The 22,115-nt window shown below is 39.7% G+C and overlaps 3 protein-coding genes across 21 annotated transcripts in view; 2 read left to right on the top strand and 1 right to left on the bottom strand.

Annotated features, from left to right (window-relative positions):
• The window catches only part of lrrfip1a (leucine rich repeat (in FLII) interacting protein 1a), a 50,600-nt gene extending 41,394 nt beyond the window's left edge, over nucleotides 1–9,206 (top strand). For 12 of the 18 annotated variants that reach the window (XM_055015308.1, XM_055015312.1, XM_055015307.1 and 9 more), the window contains 4 exons: nucleotides 45–137; nucleotides 325–417; nucleotides 560–704; nucleotides 2,058–7,051. In XM_055015308.1, the coding sequence (XP_054871283.1) occupies nucleotides 45–137; nucleotides 325–417; nucleotides 560–704; nucleotides 2,058–5,875 (4,149 nt within the window). In that variant the 3' untranslated portion in view covers nucleotides 5,876–7,051. Of the gene's footprint in view, nucleotides 1–44; nucleotides 138–324; nucleotides 418–559; nucleotides 705–2,057; nucleotides 7,052–7,604; nucleotides 7,720–7,805; nucleotides 7,886–7,972; nucleotides 8,078–8,175 lie in introns of those variants that run through there. The other 6 variants (XM_023288434.3, XM_035956431.2, XM_055015313.1 and 3 more) reach the window with 3 other exon arrangements.
• Nucleotides 9,207–11,063: 1,857 nt separating this feature from the next.
• Nucleotides 11,064–16,999, bottom strand: tyw5 (tRNA-yW synthesizing protein 5). Of its 2 annotated transcripts, none has more exons than XM_023288438.3 (8): nucleotides 16,842–16,999; nucleotides 15,702–15,856; nucleotides 14,883–14,952; nucleotides 14,744–14,788; nucleotides 14,497–14,634; nucleotides 13,078–13,165; nucleotides 12,800–12,916; nucleotides 11,064–12,584 (listed from the first exon to the last, which is right to left on the bottom strand). In XM_023288438.3, exons 1-8 carry the CDS (start codon nucleotides 16,920–16,922, stop codon nucleotides 12,268–12,270), a joined length of 1,011 nt encoding a protein of 336 aa, XP_023144206.2. In that variant the 5' UTR covers nucleotides 16,923–16,999; the 3' UTR covers nucleotides 11,064–12,267. The 2 variants fall into 2 exon arrangements, with proteins under 2 accessions (XP_023144206.2, XP_023144207.2); XM_023288439.3 differs by having other exon boundaries at nucleotides 15,702–15,851.
• A 192-nt stretch (nucleotides 17,000–17,191) lies between these two features.
• On the top strand, nucleotides 17,192–21,814 carry maip1 (matrix AAA peptidase interacting protein 1). Its single transcript, XM_035956430.2, has 5 exons — nucleotides 17,192–17,523; nucleotides 17,654–17,725; nucleotides 19,369–19,495; nucleotides 20,474–20,627; nucleotides 20,729–21,814. The coding sequence occupies exons 1-5, from the start codon at nucleotides 17,215–17,217 to the stop codon at nucleotides 20,805–20,807; spliced, it is 741 nt and encodes a 246-aa protein (XP_035812323.1). The 5' UTR covers nucleotides 17,192–17,214; the 3' UTR covers nucleotides 20,808–21,814.
• Nucleotides 21,815–22,115: the final 301 nt, after the last annotated feature.

Here is a 22,115-nt window from a genome sequence, read left to right as displayed (position 1 = left end):
ATTTTCTCTTCTTTCACCTTTACTTTCCTTTTCCTGCTGTTTAGGATATCCGTCAACTGCGTATGAAACAGGACAGTTTTGTTAGAGAAATATCTGATCTGCAGGAGACAGTGGAGTGGAAGGATAAAAAAATTGGGGTATGGCCTATGAACCGTAATGCAGCTTTTTTTGCGTTTTATTCATTTAATCACGTTCAGGGATAACTTTTACTTACAAGAACTCAGTTTCTTCTTTGCATGACAATGGACTCCTCTTTTCATTTTCACTTCTTCTACACTTTTGTTTTCACTTTCTTTCACACTGCCACTTGGGGGCTCTGTTCAGGCCTTAGAGCGACAGAAAGAATACACAGATGCAATCCGAATTGAGCGAGATGAGCTCAGAGAAGAAGTGGTGCAGCTGAAAGATATTCTGAAGGTACTTGCTGTGTGAAAAACCTGACTATACTTGAACTGTTTTGAAAATTTCTTTTGTGTCCGTAATCTTATTTATTTTACCTCAACCAAATACTATTTCCATGTGTAATCTCCGATGCTAATTTAGACTTTTTACTGTGTAGAAACATGGAATAGTATTGGGACCGGATCTGAACATCAATGGGGATGTTGGTGAGTCAGAAGTGGACGGGTCCCCCGGTGCAGACCCTGCTTCCCGATCAGCTCAGGATTCACAGACCTCCCCAACAGAGGGGAACAGCATGCTCGGTAAAACACACTTTCCAATTAAAACTGCTTTCCTTCCTACTACATTGCTTAGCAGAAGACTAATTGAAGACTTTAACTCCAAAATGCTTTAGAGTGAATACCAAACTGAAAATTGCTCATTAACAATACAAATACGAACTAGTGGGATTACATGTAGGCACATATTTTCACCATTGCGATCTGACCTTATCAGTGGTTGTCTGATTTTGGAGTGAACTCTTCGTTGTCTAGTTTTGTGCTCTTGCAATGTCTAGTATTAATACAATTCTGAGTTGTACTGACTTTTAAAGGATAACTTGGTGATATTCTGTATTTTTCTGGAAACTGACAGTTCATTTGTGGAACCTCAGAATTTTGAAACAGGGTGAGGTGGCCAGTAACCTCAACAGAGGAGTCTTTTAGTCATTGCTCTGAAACCAGCATGATAGAGATTTCCTAAAGTTGTCAGAATCAGTTACTTGAATATCTTGTTAAATGCCATCTGCTGGTGATCAACCAATTCTAAAGACCACAGAGCTCCACTGTTTTTCAAGAAACTTCTTAAAGCCTCATTGAGCCACACTGTTGCACTGGGTGACATGTACCCTCATTACATGAACATTTTTAACTCTATCACACCAAATGTGTGGTAATCCACAGCGGATAGTAGTCACCAAATTTGAAATACTGCTGTTTGAGTCACCATTTGTTTTAAGATATGACTGACCTTTTATAAGGTGCATGTCCTGAGTAGGAAACAATGGGCTTTTGTGAAGTCGGTAAGTAATGAGAAGCAGACTGACATACTGTTAAGGGAACAGCAAGAAAATTATTCAGAATCACCTGTCTTATCCTGTCAGTAACATTTATCTCACATCTTGCTTTTTTTGCAAACTAAGATACCATTTATGCACTTGATTTGTCTTCTTTTACTAATATTTTGCCTCTTGCACATTTATCATCATTTCAGCCAACACATATTTGTTCTGAATCACAACTAACCTCTTAATGAAACATTGGTTGATGTGTAAATGCTGCCAGATCTCAGTGATAGGATTTAATGATCCTAAGCATCTGAGAGGTCTTCTTGTTTGGACAATTGTATGTATGTGGCCTCAGGCTTGTTTTCTCGTCATGCTGAAGTACTGGGGCTCAAGGACTTCATGTTGGTGTTCCTCATGCCTGTCTTTCTTCTTGTGCTTCTCTTGATTGTCTTGGCTCTTTGCTTCCCTTTCTTTCTGGCCACCGAATCAGCCAGGGGTTCTGCCTTCTGCTGATGCTCTTCTTGATGAAGATTACAGTGTTGAAAGTCATGTTTTAAGTCAGCATTTCTTTTTGGCCTTCTATCATCGTATGCTCTTCATGATCTCTCAGGCAACACAGAGGAGACTGAGATGAGAAGTAGCAGAGAGGAAGAGGTGGATCCAGAGCAGCAACAAGAAATGCTTCAGGAAGTCAAAGAGAATCACTTGAGCTCTGAAATTGACTCTCTGAACTCTACACTCTGTAATGTTGCTGATGTGGATACATCTAGTGAAAAACAGCTGTCAGAAGAACAACAGGCAAACTTACCCACAGAGGAGGACGGCATTAGACAAAGTGGTCTCAGCAAGGACCTCACTGTTGACATTCATGACAGTCCAACCACAGAAGCCAAAGATGTAATTGCTTGCAGCTCTGAACCTCAACACATTCACCCTGTAACAAGTCCTGAGGAAAATGTTTCAGAAACAGAAATATCTGAGGGAGGAAATTTAAAAGAGACGAGGTACTCAAATTTAGGGGAGGCAGAAACCAAAAATAATAGTGTTGAAACACACAGTGATGTTAGAGATACATGTACCAACCTTTATGAAAAGCAAGACAACAAACAGGAAGGTGCTGAAGAAAGTGATTTGAGTAATACAGAACCATGTCCTCAGCAAAAGGCTACACAAGATGTTATGAAAGAAAGTGTATCCGATGAGTCTGTCCCAGCTGCATCAAACACAGAACCTCAGCAAGGATGTGAGAATGCTGATGAGGCAGACAATATTGAGGCAGAGGAAATACCAGGTAAATCTGCCTCTGGAAAAAAGAAGAAAAAAAAGAAGAAAGGAAAAAAGAAAGGAGGGACTCAGGATAACAAGAACCAGCAGAAAGATGGAACAAACAAAGAAAACAAAACAGATAAAGATGAAGGATCAGCAGCAAGAAATGATGGGTCTACAACGGAACCTAAATCTGGTGGTCCTGTCACTGAAACCTTTGAGGAATCAAAAGTGGATCAAGTCAAGAAGGAGCAAGACAAGCAAGAAACTGTGGAAGCAGATGCAGTGGAACCAACTGAACCAACCGAAAACTTTTCTAACTCAGAAGCTGTCAAAGAACCAAGAACGGATCATTTGTCAAATGAAAATGATGAGAAACAAAGTTTGGAAACCAAGACATTAGATAATGTTGAAGTAGTAAATCTCACTGTTGTAAATATGGATCAACTTATGGATAAACAAAATGAGGAACAACCTTTGGAAACAGAGACAGTAGAATCAGTACATGCAGTGGAACATACTGAAAGGTTTTCTCATGTTGACACTCTCAAGGAATCCAGAACAGACTCAAATAATAATGGGCAAGACGAAGAACAAACTCTTGAAACAGAAACTGTAGAATCAGTAGAGGCCGTGGAACCACCTGCTGAAACTCTCAAGGAAACCAAAACAGACTCAAAAAATAATGGGCAAGACGAAGAACAAACTCTAGAAACGGAGACGGTAGAATCAGTAGAGGCCGTGGAACCACCTGCTGAAACTCTCAAGGAAACCAGAACAGACTCAAATAATAATGGGCAAGACGAAGAACAAACTCTTGAAACAGAAACTGTAGAATCAGTAGAGGCCATGGAACCACCTGCTGAAGCTCTCAAGGAAACCAGAACAGACTCAAAAAATAATGGGCAACACGAAGAAGAAACTCTTGAAACAGAAACTTTAGAATTAGTAGAGGCCATGGAACCACCTGCTGAAACTCTCAAGGAAACCAGAACAGACTCAAAAAATAATGGGCAACACGAAGAACAAACTCTTGAAACAGAAACTGTAGAATCAGTAGAGGCCGTGGAACCACCTGCTGAAACTCTCAAGGAAACCAGAACAGACTCAAAAAACAATGGGCAACACGAAGAACAAACTCTTGAAACAGAAACTGTAGAATCAGTAGAGGCCATGGAACCACCTGCTGAAACTCTCAAGGAAACCAGAACAGACTCAAAAAACAATGGGCAACACGAAGAACAAACTCTTGAAACAGAAAGTGCAGAATCAATAGAGGCTGTGGAACCACCTGCTGAAACTCTCAAGGAAACCAGAACAGACTCAAAAAATAATGGGCAAGACGAAGAACAAACTCTAGAAACAGAGACGGTAGAATCAGCAGAGGCTGTGGAACCACCTGCTGAAACTCTGAAGGAATTCAGAACAGATTCCAAAAATAATGAGCAAGATGACACACTAACATCAGAAACAGAAAACGAAGAAGAATGTGAAACTATACCAAGTCTTCATCCAGAAGCCAGCCTTTGTAAATCAGACTTCAAATCTAAGAGTACAGAGAGCACTGATGGCCTTGGCACAAAGAGTGTAGATGATTCTGAAAGCAAAGTCCTCTATACTAAGTCAGAAATTGTTGGTCAAGTAGAAGCTGAAGTTGAGTCTGCTGATGAGATGAAACCTGAGTGCACAACTAAAAAGCCTGAAAACAGCCTTGAAACATGCAGTAAAGAAAGCACTGAAGCTGAATCACATATGTCAAGCAATGATGATGTTGCTGCTAATGAATCTGAATTCATAAACAGTTCTGAGAGTAAAGATAACACGTCTGTGTCACTTCCATCTACTGAGGATTTCAATGATGATTTCAAGAGCTTGTCTGAGTCAGAGCCATTGGCAGCCATGAACTTGGGCAACAACGACCCTCCCATGAAAGATTCTGATCAAGCTCTTGAAGAGGCAACTGAGGCAGTTGCCGATGATGGGGATGCAGGAGCAGAGATTGAAGAAGAATGCATTCATCAAGGCAGAACAGGAAGGGAGGATCTGAATGGTGACTTGAAGGAACCAGGAGATTTAGTTGAACCAGACTGCTCGTTGCACGATGAAAAAAGTGACAAAACACCATCATTAACAAATACCACAGAGGCACTGGCCTCTGGAAAGAATCTTAAGGCTGTAGTGCAGAATGAACAATTGGACGATGCAGAGAGCAAAATATTAGAGTGCATGGATCCAATTGAAGAATCAAATGCTGAAGAGAAAACAGAGGAGATCAATACTAATGCTGCATTAGATATACCAGAGTGTCCAATGGAAGCTACTGAGAATGGTTCTGACACAGAGCAGGAGACAGATGTTCCAGAAGACTCAGGTCTTAAAGACAGTCAACATGTTAAAGAAAGTAAATTATCTCTTTGTCCTTTGGATGAGCAGCCACATGACAGCAAAGACAAATGTGAGAGTAATGATTTATCTCAACCCACCCAGCTGCTCAATGATGAAGACGACGGTGAAGATGATGAAGGGATGTCTTTTGACTTTGATGACATGGATATGGAAGCAGCTGTAGTGTCAGATCTCCCCAAAAATTCTGAGCAGGAAGAAGTTGAGGAGGGAGTTGAAGTCATGCTGGATGAAACCACCAGTGGTAGTTCAGTACTTTGTCAAAGTAACACTCAGTCAAATGAAAACACACAAGTCAAGCCAGTTGAAAGCAATGATGAGAAGTGTACAGTTGATAGGGATAACCAGGTTGATGCACTAGATGAAAAATCAAATACTGCACCCCAAGAAGCCCAAAACTCTTTGGTTAATGTTGAAGCTGCATCAGAAGAGGTGGAAAATGTTTGTGAGGAAGAGAAGAACACACCGAAGGAAGAAGCCGGTGTAGCAGATGATCCAAGGCACATTGCAGAAGAAGGAAAGGTGTTGAGTGTTGGAGGGTTGGGTGCTGTTGCAGAGAGCATTAAACAAACAGTATGCTCACTAGTAGAGGAAGGATTAGATGTTGTCAGGAATGAACTGCAGGTTGAAGGTTTAGATTTACCCAAAAATACAGACCAAGTGGACACCAACAAAGAGGCACCGCAGCCAGGAAGGGATGTGAAGAAGAGTAGTAAGAAAGGCAAAGGCAAGGGCAAAGATGATTGCAAGATGTCTTAAGTTGCAGATGGCATATAGTCTATATATATATATATATATGTTATCTGATATGCCCATCTCTGTACTTTCATTCACTATTAGTTGCAACAAATGCGCCAAACTTTACAGCACTTTGATTCTTTCCCAAATGAACATTGGTGCAAGTATATGTATTACTGGAGTCTTGTCTTTGATGTCCTTTGTGCAGAAATGGAAAAAAACTTATTTGTTGAGAGATGAGAATCTAAAGTATGAGATAACTGTAAATGATATTTCACTTGTAACTTTTTTAAGTTTGTGATGCACATTTATAATGCTGCTTGTAATGAGTCATGTCATGCTCTGCAATGGTTCTGCAACAGTATCATGGATCATTTCTTTTTCTATTTGCCATTTAAGGAGTTCATTCATGTTTTCACTTCATATGTGCACAATAAAAAAACAAAAAATGTCAATTCATAATTCTCATTAAGACTCTAGTAAACGAGCTTTACACATTCTAGCCATAATGTTGAAGTTTAACGTGAAAATTAGAAATCCCGTCCTGTCCACAGGATTTTGTTGACTCAATTCTAAGCACAGAAAATGTAGATAAATATATGTTTGCATTCTGTTGCACTAAATGGAGATTATTGAAATGCTAATAAATTCCCTGCTGTTACCTAACTGAAAATGTTGCTCTAAATGCATTCCTGTAATGACATAAAGCTCCTTGCAAGAAATGTTAGAATGATTCTATTTATTCACATTTACACTTCAGTGTTGTCCATATATTATTATAACCTATTGTGTGTGCTCATATAATGTGAATGTAGTCCTAGATGCTGTGTGCTCTTGCATTGACCCTCCTCTCCACAGTTTGTGCATGCTAACACCCCCCCTCACACTCCATCACTCCCCCATGGATGCCTGCTCTGTTGCATGCATCATCCTCAGTCCCCTTCCTCCCATCTCCTTGGCTCCTTCCACCCCTGGTATGTTAACTTCTTTTTCTTTAAAAGATGGACAAAAGCAGTTGTAATTGATGTGAGAAGTGATTTTGCACTGTGATGGTTGATGCTCCATTAGAATTGATGATGTGCAGTGAGCTTCATAAATTGTCATAAATTGTCCCTTTTTTCCAAAATATATGCTTTATGTTTCAGAGATTCGCCTGAGGAAACTTGTGGATGAGCGTGAAAAAATGATAGAGCAGGTGAGTCAGTGATTCTTCCTTATTTCACAGGACTGTAGCTAATTGAGTTTACCATGATGAACGGATAAATTTACAGTTTTATGTCTTTTACAGACTTGGAAATATTGTACTGTCCTTAAAATTGTAGAATTCAGTAAACACACCAAGAAGAAGCTGACAAACTACAGTACCCAAACACATTTTTGTTTTTTCACTAGAAAAAAAATTGATGTGCCTAAATTATAAATACTATATGTTGCACAATTTAATTTGAATGTATGTTCTACATATAAAGTACTGGCAGTATACCATATTATTTGTGTTGTCAAGGAATCCCTCGTGAAATGAATGTCAGTGAATTCATTGCACTGAATAGTGTCTGAGAGTCTTCTGGGTCAAGTAAAACCATATAGACGGACTGCAGCTGCAAATACTCAGTAGAGCAGTTAATGTGTATAAATCCACAACTAAAAATATCCCCCAACAAATAATTGACATTAAAACTGTCCACTGTACACTGTCGCATGTGGCTGAGTGTGATGATGAGCAGATGATGTGTTTTCCCTCCATTTACAGGTAAAGAAACTAAAAGCCCAGCTGGAGCAGAAGACACAGAAGAATGGCACAGACTCTAGTCCAGACGGAGAAATAATTGAAAACGGCAATGATCCCAACATAATGGAATTACAGAGTAAGAGTTCATGTGTGTAGGAAGAGTGTCGTAGTTGATGTTGTGTGTGGTGTCTCGTACAAATAGTTTGCTCCTAATCTTTCCAGGAGACTCCAACAGGCAAATAAGTGACCTGAAGTTCAAACTCGTGAAGGCCGAACAGGAAGTGACTGCTTTAGAACAAAATGTAAGTAGGGAGCTATCCTGGGAGATCACACCATACTGCTATTAATATCTTGACAATGATGTTGATTCTCATTGCTGTTGGATCCAGGTGACCAGACTGGAGGGTCAGGTGACGCGCTACAAGTCTGCAGCAGAGAATTCAGAGAAAGTGGAGGACGAGCTGAAGGCAGAGAAACGGAAACTGCAGAGAGAGGCACAGTGTTGTTTTCTTCAACTAAAATTGCAAAGTGGCTTATTCAGGAGGCCTTGTCTAACTGATAATCTGTTATTTGTCCCTGTTGCACCCAACAGCTGCGATCAGCACTGGACAAAATTGATGAACTCGAGTCAAACAACAGCCATCTATCTAAAAGACTGGAGAAGATGAAGTCCAGCCGGGGCATGGCACAGACTCCGTAGCAGCGAGGCTGCAAACCAGCTCCACCCGCTCTGTATCCACAAATGGCTGATTCCACTGAGAAGAGAATCATCCTGCTTTCTGGGGTTCTCTTCTATCTGCCTAAAAGCAACCTTTAGAAAAAGAACAAAAAAAAAATCAAACTTAGTTATCGTATCCACAGAATAGAGAACACCAACAAGCAACGTGCCATTTCTTTGTTTTCTGTCTGATGAGAAGTCTTCGTAGTGACGTGCACACACCCAGAGAGTACATGAAGGGAGGGAGTGGCTGTTTGCCTCCACCGTGACTTTGTTTGTACGTCAGCACTGCTCTGCTGAAGGGGAATGAGCCACATGGAGAGTACCAAAGCTCTTCTATGGTGAGAGACAAAATGTTGCACTGTTTGTTTTTCTGCTGCCTCTCATCAAGATACTTCCTTACCACGCTCACACGGAGGACAGAGAAATTCAAGACAGATGCCAGTGTGGTGAAGACTGTTACCTTCAGAAGCCAAACTATTTTTAAAATGTCCTATTTGGGTGTTTGTCAACTAAATGATACTTTTTTCAGATACATTGCTCAGTACCCCAACACAAACTTTTCATCCTAGCCAAAAACTGACCAACTCTGTAGTTCCTTTAAGTAGCCAGTAGGTAACTGATTGCTGGACAGGCTTAACTCACAGTGTGTACTCATCTTCTACTAAGACACAGTCGACTCTCAGAGCTTCCTCTGCTTTATATAGTCCATCACTGGTTGGCTCTTTTCCCCCCATAAATGCTGACAATTACTGAAGAAATGTGACAACAGGGACTCAAAGCAGTGTTTGCAGGAGATACTGAACAAACTGGGGAGATGCTGCTTCACTGTTTACAAAGCTTTAAAATGTTTGTAAGGAAACTTAAAGAACTGTATTCTTTGTGCAATAAAATTTCAAACTGTACTATTTCTTCACCTTTGCATTTTAGTCCTGGATACAAGACATACTGTGAGGTTGTTTCAGCAGATACTCTGCGTTATTCTTCAGACGTGTTTGGCTGTTTTCCACATCAGGACCTTAGTGGAGGCGATGCTTGGCAGTTCATTCTTGATCCTGGAAACAGGACTTTGGAAAGCTAAAGAACAAACAAGTAGGTAGATGCTGGTTATTTTCCATTTCTTTATATAGTCACTTAGTAAAGTACAGCAGAATATTACTGCAACTTCACAAAAAATAGTTGTTCATTTTTTTTGTTAAAATATAAAGATGTTCATTTTGATATTTACAAGTCAAAAGTTTGGACACACCTTCTCATTTAATGGTTTTTCTTTATTTTCATGACTATTTACATTGGTTAATTTGTGGAATTTCTTGTCTTCTTAATGGAGTTGGGACCATCAGTTGTGTTGTGCAGAAGTCAGGTTGGGACACAGTTGGCAGCCCTATTTGACAACTGTTAGAATCCATCCGGGAGCCCAGATGGCCTACCATGCACCGAGTCACCAGCCTCAGAAATAGCAAGTTAACAGCACCTAAGATTAGAGCCCAGATAAATAGCAGATAAATGCCACAGGTAGACACATCTCTACATCAACTGTTTAGAGGAGACTGTGCAAATCAGGCCTTTATGGTCAAATAGCTGCTAAGAAACCACTACTAAGGAAAAGCAACTAGCAGAAGAGATTTGTTTAGGCCAAGAAACACAAGGAATGGACATCGGAGCAGTGGAAATTTGTGCTTTGGTCTGATGAGTCCAAATTTGAGGTCTTTGGTTCCAACCTCCGTGTCTTTGTGCGATGCAGAAAAGGTGAACGGATGGTCTCTACATGCATGGTTTCCACTGTGAAGCATGGAGGAGGAGGTGTGATGATGTGGGGGTGCTTTGCTGGTGACACTGTTGGAGATTTATTCAAAATTGATGCACACTGAACCAGCATGGCTACCTCAGCATCCTGCAGCAACATCCCATCCGGTTTGCATTTAGTTGGACCATCATTTATTTTTAACAGGACAATGACCCCAAACACACCTCCAGGCTGTGTAAGGACTATTTGACCAAGAAGGAGAGTGATGCAGTGATGCGTCAGATGACCTGGCCTCCACAGTCACCTGACCTAAACCCAGTCCAGATGGTTTGGGATGAGATGGACTGCAGAATGAAGGCTAAAGGGTCAAGAAGTGCTCAGCATCTTTGGAAACTCCTTCAAGACTGTTGGAAAACCATTTCAGGTGACTACCTCATGAAGCTCATCCAGAGAATGGCAAGAGTGTGCAAAGCAGTGATCAAAGCAAAGGGTGGCTATTTGGAAGAATCTAAATTCAAAAACATGTTTTTGACTTATTGCACACTTTTTTAATTTACTACATAATTCCATATGTGTTCATTCATAGTTTTGATGCCTTCAGTGAGAATCTACAATGTAATTAGTCATGAAAATAAAGAACAGCCATTAAATGAGAAGGTTTGTCCAAAGATAACCGTCTCAGAAACACAGTTTCAGACTTCCAGGGTTTAATACATAACAAACACAAGGAACCGATTCGGTCAACTTGCAGGGTGGAGCTTTCTGTATCGGTCTTCATCAGAAATCATTTTCAGGTTCCAGCATGTAAGGCTGAATTGGTCCAGTGTTACAACTTTCCATTGTGCTGTATAGAGGAGTTTTAGTGTTTGAACAGTTGTGAGCTGCTTGAGCTGCAGTGGAGAGAGAGATGGGAGCCAAACAGATGTACACGTTCTACAGGAAGGATGTAGAGTTGCATCTAAGATATTTTAAAGCAGGAAGGAATATAATTCATGGAAAAGAAACTCCAAATATGTAATTTTGATACACTCTTTATTTTTAGTGAGTAGATCAACCACTGGAGAGGGAAGTTAAAGGTTCTGTAGATCCACATTTCACATACCCAGGCTGGTTAGACTTCTGCACATGTTGAATCAGTGGAACTACTGTTGATAGGGTCACTGAATCTTTAGGAACCAGTAGGAATGGCAGAGTAACAACTACTCTATCCAAACGAGGTACTCCATCCAAATGTGGCAAAACTATAGGGTGGGTCAGAAAGATGTCAAATCATGATTGAAGAGAAGTCTTATTGTACAAAAAGAAATCGCAATTCAGTAGAAAGTACATGTACTTATGTACTGTACTCAAGTGCAGTTCTAAGATACATTTACTTCTGAGTATTTCCCTTTTATGCTAGTTTATGCTTCCGTTCCACTACATTCCAGAGAAATATTGTACTTTATATTCGCCGGCAATCATCTGACAGCTTTAGTCATTTGATATACAACAATACGACAAGCTTTTAATATAAAACACATTGCTAAGCTTAAACCAGAGGTTTCAGACTGCTTTGGCTTCTTCCAAAAACCACATTTCAAACGTCAGTAATTAACAGCTCCACCAAATAGTCATTTTTACCTATAAATTTCTCACTTAAATAAATGGTCAAATTATACAATATCTTAAAATAACATATTAGAGAAAAGGTCTAAAATCATGTTGGAGCCTTCAGATGTATCTGCTGTTTCTGTATATGAATCTGGATATAAAGTAGTTCAACCTGTGCAGCAGTTCAGCTTGAAGGATATAGAATTTATTGTGCAGTAAAAAATACTGTCTAAAGCTGCTAATCCATTCCAGTGTTTAAATGAACCACATTGATTTGAGCAAAGTCATTTAGAACGCTAGCACTAATGTGTTTATAGCCATAATCTTCTTTTATATGTAGAATGTCACAGTTGAATTGAATACCAACTGCAGCATAAATTGTGATTGTTTTATGAGTCTCTCCTACCAAAATCACTTTTGGAGGATGAATTATATTGTACTGGAAAGGACTATGACCTGTATTGAAACACACTGGTGTTTATGATTTTTCCACAGAAAAATGTTTTGTGATTTTAATCTTCATGCAACCTATAAGCCAAAATAATAAGTACTTTATTTCTCAGATCTATTGTCCAGACAGAACGAGTGACAAAATAAAAGTTCTGTTTACTTCACATTTCTCTGCAGACTCATCCAGGTTTGGTGGAGGGACTGCTGGGTAATGTGGTGTTACAATCCTGTGTATGTGTTCTCGACAGTCCGTCACAGTACGTCCTCTTTTGGATGCGCTGAATCATACGGCGGCCGTAGAAGTCCCGGTAATCTGCTGGAAGTTCATCGAGAGTGTGCAGTGCCCTCTCCAGAGCCTGAAGAGCTCGAGTTGCAGCCACCGGGTCTTTGTTACCGTACGGGTCCTTTTTGTCATAGCTGTCTGTGGGTAGGTGTCGCCAGAACACATTAACACCCACTCCAAACTGCAGAGCAAGGGTGTTGTGGAACCACAGAGCTGTGGGAAAACAGGGCAACTAGATTATGTCAAATGTTTAGATAATGGAAACATCTTAATTGAAATTCCCTGATTCTGTTTTAATCATCTTTAAAAAGTAATTTACAAGGTGCTTTCCAAATATGTACTAATGTTTATAGGGATTGCTGGAGTCTTGTGACAATACATTTCTGTAGTTAAGATCTGGTAAAAGAGTTGTGAGAATGTCTCCTGACCAGGGATAAAAAGCAGATCTCCAGGCTCCAGCACACACTCGTATCTCTTTGCCTTCACAAAGTCAGGAAACTGTTTCAGATCTGGAGCATCAATGTCCAGGACCTCAGACTTATCACCTAAAGGGAAGGATCACATCGACAATTACACCCGTCTGTGTAGAATTGCACCAAACTGATCATCCAACCAAGTAGCGTCACTGCTAATGCTTAATATAAGAGGAAAATGCTTATAGAGTAGACGTTTTCAGCATTCAAACAAAGAGACTGCCAGATTCTACCTGATAAGTAGAGGTGCAATGCATCCTGGGGGCTGTAGAGAACCACTCTCTTCATCCCAGTCACCTGAGCCAGCAGGTTATCCATCACCTGAAGGAAAGAACCCCAAAACCCAGAAATAAGCTGCTTGTTTGTTCGAGAAAAAAAAAAAATCTAATACTCATTCACCAAAGACAAACAATGAAAATGCACAAAAAAAGGTTTGTAGCAACCGATAACATAATAACGGCCAATAATGTAATAAAGATTTTGAGCCAATAAAGTAGTAACAATTTACCAATAATGTACTAAGTTATTATGTTAATGGCCTAGCATTAAAAAAAATCCTTTAAGAATTTAATAACTGCAGTCGATAATGTAAGAATGCATGAATAGGACTGCATTTCTTCGCTTATATATAAGTGAAGCACTTAAGAGAACCTAGAACTAGACAGAAGATGACTGTTCTGTAGTATTATGAAGCTCTACAAGACTGCTGGACCAACAGTGGTCTAAGTTTATACATAAAACTGTTATTTGGCGAGGATAACCGACAGATGAAAGCCTGGATTCTTCTCAGTAATGTAGCTTTTGGCCAGTGCAAAGTTAAGGACATTTAGAACAAGTAATGTCAATTTTATGTTGATGTTTTCCCTTTAGTTCAATATGTCCACAATACTCTTCAGTTTTTTGGAGTTCAGTGCCATTATAGTGCCAGTCCAGTTATTTAAAGACGGTTTTAAGTGAGGACTGAATTGTTTTTTCATTCAGAAATGTTTGAAAAAGTTTTAATGAAATGTTTTCCAAGGGAAAAAGTACAGTAAATTCATTTGACAATACAACATCCAACAGAGACACTGACATGGGATTATTAATTTACACATCTAAGCAAATAAACAGGTTTTGTACAACAAATAATTCTCAAATTGACTCTTAGAACCATAATTGAGAGAGAGAGCTACATGGAATGTATCCTTGATGGATGAATGTGACGAACATGCCGTCCACTATACCTATTTTTGATGAGCAAACTGCTTAAAAACTGCAAAAAATATTTTTCTCCCAACAAATGCAGTCCTGTTTATGTATTATTACATAATCGGCTGCAGTTATTACGTTTTCAAAGGATTTTAAAAAAAAATAAAAAATTTAATGCTGGGCTATTAACATAAAAATCAACCAATAACGTAACAACTTATGACATTATTGGCAAGTTATTATCTTATTGGTTTCATTACATTTCAAATTATTACGTTGTTGGCTGTTATTACGTTTCTGGTTGCAACAAGGTTTGACCAATTACAGCTGATGGCTCTTCTGTATGTAAATCCTCACAATGATATTCTGCATAAAGCACAGGTTTCTGCTGGGTTCTGATATCTTTGTGCCCACCTATTTTTCTCATCCTTGTAGCTCCTAATCTGACACATTCCAGCACTCACATCATAGTGTGTCCACAGCTGCAGACCACAGGAGCTGATGCGGAAGACACTGGAGAAGAACTGATCAGGGTTAAAGAAGTTCGGGACTTGAAAATCCTCCGCCAAGTCTGGGAACTGTTTGTTCAGATCAGCAGGTTCCTACAGGAGAGGAAGGACCTGCTTCTTTAAATGATCATTTCTGCCATGTCAATGCAAAAATCTACAACAAATCTCATCCAGCTCCAAAATGACTTAGCCTTCTTGATACCTTTCGGACGTCCTCTCCCAGTGATCGGAGATAGTAGCTCTCATCCTAAAAATCACACCAAGGAGGTTGTGTCGTTACAAGAATACAACATATTGTAAAAATAGAAGCTCACAGCATGTCTGTATTTTAGAATACTTACCTCACACAGAAAGAAGTCTGAGTGCTTTGTCTCAGATGCTCTTCTCACAAATTCATTAAAGGGCAGCGTCCTGTAAATACGAGACGCACAGTTGATGAAATGTGTGTACTAGTGTGACCTCAGAAATGAGGACATTTTGCTGGTCCACACTTTATGACAAGTCTTCAGAAGGCTGTTTGGAGGTTCACACTTGGTTTTTAGGATCCTCAAAAAAATTATTTAAACATTGTTGGTCGACATACAGTGCGTAATACAAAACTGTGATATGATGTGCTATTTTAAAAACACAGCTTACATCAGTTACCTTTCAATGGCATTAAAACAGGCAAACAGGGAAAGCAGCCCAAGAGCTGAGGATGAACATTAGTGTGAATTGTACTGGAAAACTGTCACTACACAGAGAGAAAAGTGTGCCGAACTAAATAAATCAGAACATTTCCGAAGATTAACGGCCTTACACACCAAAGAAGAAAAAAAACAGCATTATTGAGCTTAAAATATGCAATAATCAAATAGCTCTGGGCAATATGAGGATTATGAATACAAGCAGCCTCTCCTCAACACTAGATAATTTCAGTTTAAAGTTCCATTACAGACTTCTTACAGACATTTGGACTTATCAAACACAGGCGTAAAACCATTAATAAGGCTGTGTTACATTTAGGTACTGGCAAAATGGCATCATTAATGTTATTTGTCCAACCTGTGCTTTTATTACTGTGACAAGTCAAAATGTTTGTGTAAAATGGTTGGGTAAGAGTTTGGCTGTATGTGAGGAAGGGTAGTTACTACGGCACAAACATATGTGTGTGAGCTCACTTGTAGACAAAGTTTTTGTGAAGAAAATCCATCTGTGGCACTGTCGATACATGAATCTTCACCTCTCTGTCTCCTCCTTTTTGGCCAAGGTATTCAACTGTCCATCTGTCCAGGCAGGAGCCCAGACACACACCTCTTAGCACGGCTGGTCTGCGCTGCAAAATAACACTCTGTTAAGATGTGGATGTTTAGACTTCACTCCCAACCTGCATGACTGGTCTAATGGCAAACAAACATGCATAAAATCCATATCACAGTGTCTCAGGTCACTGAATTTACACCTGAATCATTATCTTTGGCTATCACAGAAAATAGTTACATATATATTATTACAGTATAACAATCTAATATAACACTGAGTTACAGACAAGCAGGTTCATGACAAAACACAACACAGACATCAAAATAAGACACCATTTTGAAGTATCTGACACTTAAGCGATGTTGTACAGGGATGGACTCACTTCTGTTAAATACTGTACAGCCATGGCCAGACATTTTGAGAATGACACGAATATTAATTTTCACTTGTCGCTTCAGTTTTTATGATAGCAACTTGTATATACTCCAGGATGTTATGAAGACTGATCTAGTGAATTGCAATTAATTGCAAAGTCCTTCTTTGCCATGAAAATCAACTTAATGCCACAAAAAAACTTTTTTCACTGCATTTCAGCCCTGCCACAAAAGGACCAGCAGACATTATGTCAGTCGTCTCAGGTGAGGGTGTTGATGAGGACAAGGCTAGAGGTCACTCTGTCAAGCTTACTGAGTTACTGTAACAGACTGGAAGCTGAAAAAGAAGGGTGGTGCTTGATATCACTGTTCTTCCTCTGTTAACCACAGTTACCTGCAAGGAAACACGTGCAGTCATCATTGTTTTACACAAAAAGGGCTTCAAAGGCAAAGATAGTGTTGCTAGTAAGACTGCACCTAAATCAACCATTTATCAGATCATCAAAAACTTCAAGGAGAGAAGTTCAATTGTTGCAAAGAAGGCTTCAGGATGCCCAAGAAGTACCAGAACTGTCTCCTAAAGTTGATTCAGCTGCAGGATCAGGGCACCACTAGTGCAGAGAAACACTGGAGTCACATTTTCCTGCTACACCAGCAGCCTCTGTAGTCAGCACCGTGTCTCACCTGTGGATAAATGTCACGCAGAAACACGTCTCTGTCCACACCTGTGAATGCCGGTACATGTAATTTTTCCTGGAGCTCCATTTAACTTTATTTGCTACAGAAACCCATTAAGCAGCCATCAGCTCGACTACTTCCGCAGGTGTTACATTGTCAGTGCTCCCCGTGGAAACCACAACTAACCGTAAAAGTCGACTGAAAAACAGGACGGCTTCTCAGTTAATTCTAACCTGCTGTGTTTGGTTTTAAACATGTTAAAAACTGCGCCACCGTGCCTGTGTTTTTTGTGTATCTGTGCGTATGTTTGTACCGAAATACTTGTTCCCAACCGGAACATAAAACAATACGGACAAGAAGGCTTCAGCTGACAAGAAAGATGGCGCTGCCCATGTTAAGAGGTTGTTACAGACTGCCGTCAACACTGAGCTTCACTCGGTTGTTCTTAAACGACAGTCCCGTCCTGAACCGGTCCGGTAGGAGACGGTTATCTCCGTGCTCTGCTGCCGCCGTGGCAGTATCGGTCCGACCGTACAGCTCAGAGCAAGGCGAGCACAAACAGAAGGTGGTGGTGGTCGGCATCCCGAATCCCTTCATCTGGTTCCGCACCAGGATCTACTACTTTCTGATCAGAACCTACTTTGACAAAGAGTTCAACATTGAAGAATTCGCGGAGGGAGCGAAGCAGGTGTGTTAAAGCCCGAGGACAGGCGGCGATGTTGTTGTTAGCTAGCTGTAGCTACAGCAGCAACTCGTAGCGTGTTGTTGGTGTGGAGTTAATGATGTTAATGATGAGGACGTTGTGTTGATTCCTGCAGGCCTTCTCACATGTTTCCAGACTGCTGTCACAGTGTCAGTTTGAGGCTCTGGAGGGGCTCGTAGCTAAAGACGTGAGTATCGAAACCTTTATTATCCACATTGTAGCCACAAGTGTCAAGCTGATCCCAGTGCAACAATACATGCTGGATGTATAAAATATATACATGATACAGTAGCAGTAAGTACACTGTGCAATACCACTTCATTGTCAAATTGAAAACTGTATCACCTCGTATTAGTTGCATTACTGCTAAGTTGAACACAGGGTGTCTGCTCCTATGCAAAGTTATAGTTAGCTATAATATAGTTAGTTATAGTAACTATAAAATTATAGTTAATTATAGTAAAACTTATAGTTTAGATTTACTTTATTAAAAATAGAGGCCCTGGGTAACTCAGTGGAACAAAAGTCAGTACATCTTAATTTCTTAAAATCAAAACTACTACTTGATAATACTTTGTATGTCCTCCTTTATTTTTGATGGAGGAGACCAGTGATGCCCAGCTGTTCTGTTTTTCTTCAGACTGTGTTTTTTTTTCAGCTGCTCTTTGCTGGAGGTGTTGTGTAGCTTTACTTTTCTCTTAGAAATAACCCTAAGGTGTTCTGTTGGATTTCAGTCAAGCGCATTGCTACACCAGGTCATTGTTTTCACTTTTCATTTCTTGAGAAACTCTTGTGTGATTTTGGCAGCATACGGTGTGTCATGATGATGCTTGAATATTCCTTTTCTGTCAGGCTCCTGCAGACTGAGAGTCATCTTGTCAGCCTGGATTTTGGCATGTGCACAGAGGTTCATGATTTCATCTATAGATATTTACCAACAGCTTTTGCACTCATGCAGGCTCACATCATCACACTCCCACTTATTTGTTTCACTGTCAGGACTACGCATTAAATGTGGTTGCGCTGGCTAGGTTCACACCAAAAATGCTGCACTCCATTTGAGCTAAACAAATTTATCTTGGTCTTATTTAACTAAAGAATGTGCTCCCAATATTCCTCAGTCTTCTTTCAAATTTGTAAACAAAATAACATGATACATGTTTTTTCCTTTTGATAACAACTGTGTCCAGTGAAACACTCACTGTCTGTTTATCAGAGGTAGAAATACAGATGTGAAAATAGTGCACTACCCGTGACAGCATTTTAAAGTATGACCACTGCAACTTTTTCAATTTCTGATTTTTTTTTTTGTTGTTCACTGGTCTTCCTGTAATATATATACAATATAACCTTTTCCATCACATTTTTCATTTCTTCTACTAATTCTTTCCTATGTGGATCCATGATGTAGACATGCAGATAGATACAGCCCATAGGTTTAAAGCTGAGAAAGTTCCAGTGTTCAAAGCTCATTTTATAAATAAGTTCATGTAGTCATGCTAACTGGAAATCACTAGTGTACTCAATATTTGATTCAATGATCACAGGTTTTCTCATTGGTTTGTCTTTGATCACAGGTGTTTGGATTTTTTTTTATAGTTTTGAGTTTCTACTTTTGGGCCTGTATTGTCAACAATGTAGTGTTCAAATTACAAATAATGGAGAGGTGATCTAATTTGAATCATTTCACAATAAAGCGATATTGCATCGGGGTAAACTCACTGTTGCTGTTGTGTATGCACACATAACATAGTAACATAGCACAATCAAGGTATCTAGTGTTACATCATGTCTGGTGTCTTTCTTTTCCTAATTTTCTGGTGTTTGTAGCTAATTGGAAAGCTGGAGGAGAAGTGCAGCTCACTGCCATCGGACTACAAGAAAGCTCTCTCTGCTGATCCTGATGAGATCATGTACACAACCCCTGGAGACGTGGGGATCTTCTATGATGATAACGGTAAGGATGAAGAGTGTTAGGATTAGGCTGGTGCTATTGTGGCTTTTTATTGTCAACAAACCCCATGAAAAGTCTAAAAAACACCAACTGATTTACTCTCATATTGTTGCTCCTTTGTGCCATAGAGCTCCATTGCAACCACATCAACGAGCTACACTATTAGACTGGGTGACATGTTCCTTTATCACACACGTACACTCTCCTGCTGCAGTGATTGAAGCATTGAATGTGGGTTAATCTGCAGCTGAAAATAGTCCCCAACAAACCCTATTCTACTCCTGTGTTAGTTATGTTTTTTTTAAGTACAATGCCCAGCTGTTTGGGGAAATCTGTGTAACTTTTTCATAAAATGAGTATTTTGGTGAGCTGTTTTTAAACTTATAAAACAATCAGTCTCTACATTAAAGGTGAAGTGAATGACATCAATCATTTTGTTACAACCATTAACTGTATAAAAAGATGGATGAACCATCCATAGATTTCCTGAACAGCACTTTGGCTGCTCAGTGTGGTAACTCTGGGCAGTGTCTGAATCCTATTAACTGTTGACTAATTTAAAACTGAGCAAAGAGTGGGAGTGGAGCTGAGGCATCCATGCAAACATCTCTGGGTTATAGACTGTCCTGTGATGGCACCCCCCTGTCACTCATGGTGGCGATGCCTTTAATTACGCATCATTGTCATCTGTGATACAGTTTAAATGGGTGAGTTCTCTAAAATTTCAGCCCTCATACAGTTGTCATGAACAAAGAAATTATTTTCTTCAAGAGAAAAATTCAGATGCTGAATCATTTACTGAAGCTTCCAAGCTCCTATTGAAGTTTTCTTTCTGCAGTTATTGAGTAGAGTTGCTCTGTCACCACTGGTGTGTGAATGAGAAACACATTGTGAAGCGCTTTGAGTACCATTGAAATAGGACGTTGCTATATAAGTGCAAACCGTTTACCATTTAAACAGCGTCAATATTATTCTTTCCAGGGAGAAAGTTTGTCAGCATTCTGATGCGTTTCTGGTACCTGACAAGCGCGCAGCTTCCTGATGAGTCTATGGAGGGAACTCGTATCTTTAAGGTGGCCATTGGAGACGGAGAGGAGGAACCCGAAACAAAGAGACTGTTAACTGCTATTTATGAGTGAGTGTTTTCTCGTTAGCAGTAGAATCAGTCGTGTGTATGAAATATTGAAAACCTTTGTGCGACTTGTAGTCCTGATGTTTCTTCTTTATCTTTGACAGATTCCAAAGGGAGTTTACGAAAGGAGTGCCTCCAGACTGGACCATTACAAGGATAGAACACTCCAAGCTTTTGGATTAAGGTGGTTGTGATTTAAGGCACACGTGCCAGTGGAAGACTAGTCACAGACATGAAATTCCCCTCAGTATTTTGCTGGTATTAAATTGAGCCAAAGTGGCTCAACTTTATCCACAGAGGGGAATCCAGACACAGCTTCTCACTGAGAAGTCAGAGGAAGGCAGCAAGACAAAGCTGGATTTATCCACTATTCACCACAGACAGACTCATAAGCCAATCATAACAGTTCACCGATGCTGTCCACTGTAACAGTGTTGCTGATTCTTTTCTTTGCTCTCTCTTATATCTTAGAAGCTGCTGATTAGAACTTGACTAGATCTGTGAACTCTTGATCTGGAAGGGGTGGTACTTTCAGGAATGGGGCCAGGGGAACAGAATATTATTTTCAGCTAACCAACTTATGGTTAACTTATTTCTGCTGTTCTGTGGTACCAGGTAGATAGGGTTTATTATCATACTAGCAAACACTGAGACTGACTGACCAGAAAAACACTATCTGATCGTCCTGATGCGATACATTTCTCCCATATTATTTGCTGACAGTATCAGACCCACGTCTAATGATGTGACTCAAATGGTTAAAGTCTACTATGAATTTACTTTTCACATTTAGATCTTTTGAAGAATGTGTTGTAAGTTAAAAACAGATGAAAATGTGAAATCATTCCCTGAGGAAAAACTCATGATTTGTATATGGCACTTTACATAGAAACTCACAACTTCTGTGTTTCAGAGAAGACGGAGTGTTGACTGATTCTGCATTTGTGACGAGGGAAATCGTGTCTTCACTTTGAGGGACTGTGTGCTATACAGATCTTGCATTTTAGTGTACCAGTTTTTTTTTCTACACACAATAAATGGATCTTTCATGTTTTCATCCCCATACTAAAGTATTTGACCTGTTGCAGTCACGTGAATTTGGGCTACTGTACATGCTCGTGTGTACATGTGTTCGTGAAGTTGCAGCAGACTTTTGACTGTTTTATTAAAGATTTGACAACTGAAATGTTTGCCGCAAGCACAGAGTATTTTATACCCTTAACATTTATTGCTATGTATGACTTGTAAGTTATTGCAGATAAATTCTGTCTGAAAGACTAACGTTTCAGAGAACTTTTAAATGATGGAAACAAAGCAAAAAAAAAAACACATTAAAAAGGCTATACAATAATGCAATAAAATAAAACTCGGCTAAACTGCTAAACGTAACCATTTCTGGAACAGAATATGTAATTTGCTGCCAGGTTTCCCATTGGTCCGCTGTGTTTGATGCTGTCCTGTGATTGGTGGAGCAGCCTGCCAGTCTCTCCT

This window comes from Amphiprion ocellaris, chromosome 11, assembly GCF_022539595.1.
Source record: "Amphiprion ocellaris isolate individual 3 ecotype Okinawa chromosome 11, ASM2253959v1, whole genome shotgun sequence".
NCBI lineage: Eukaryota > Metazoa > Chordata > Actinopteri > Pomacentridae > Amphiprion > Amphiprion ocellaris.
This window is presented reverse-complemented; position numbering and strand designations above follow the sequence as displayed.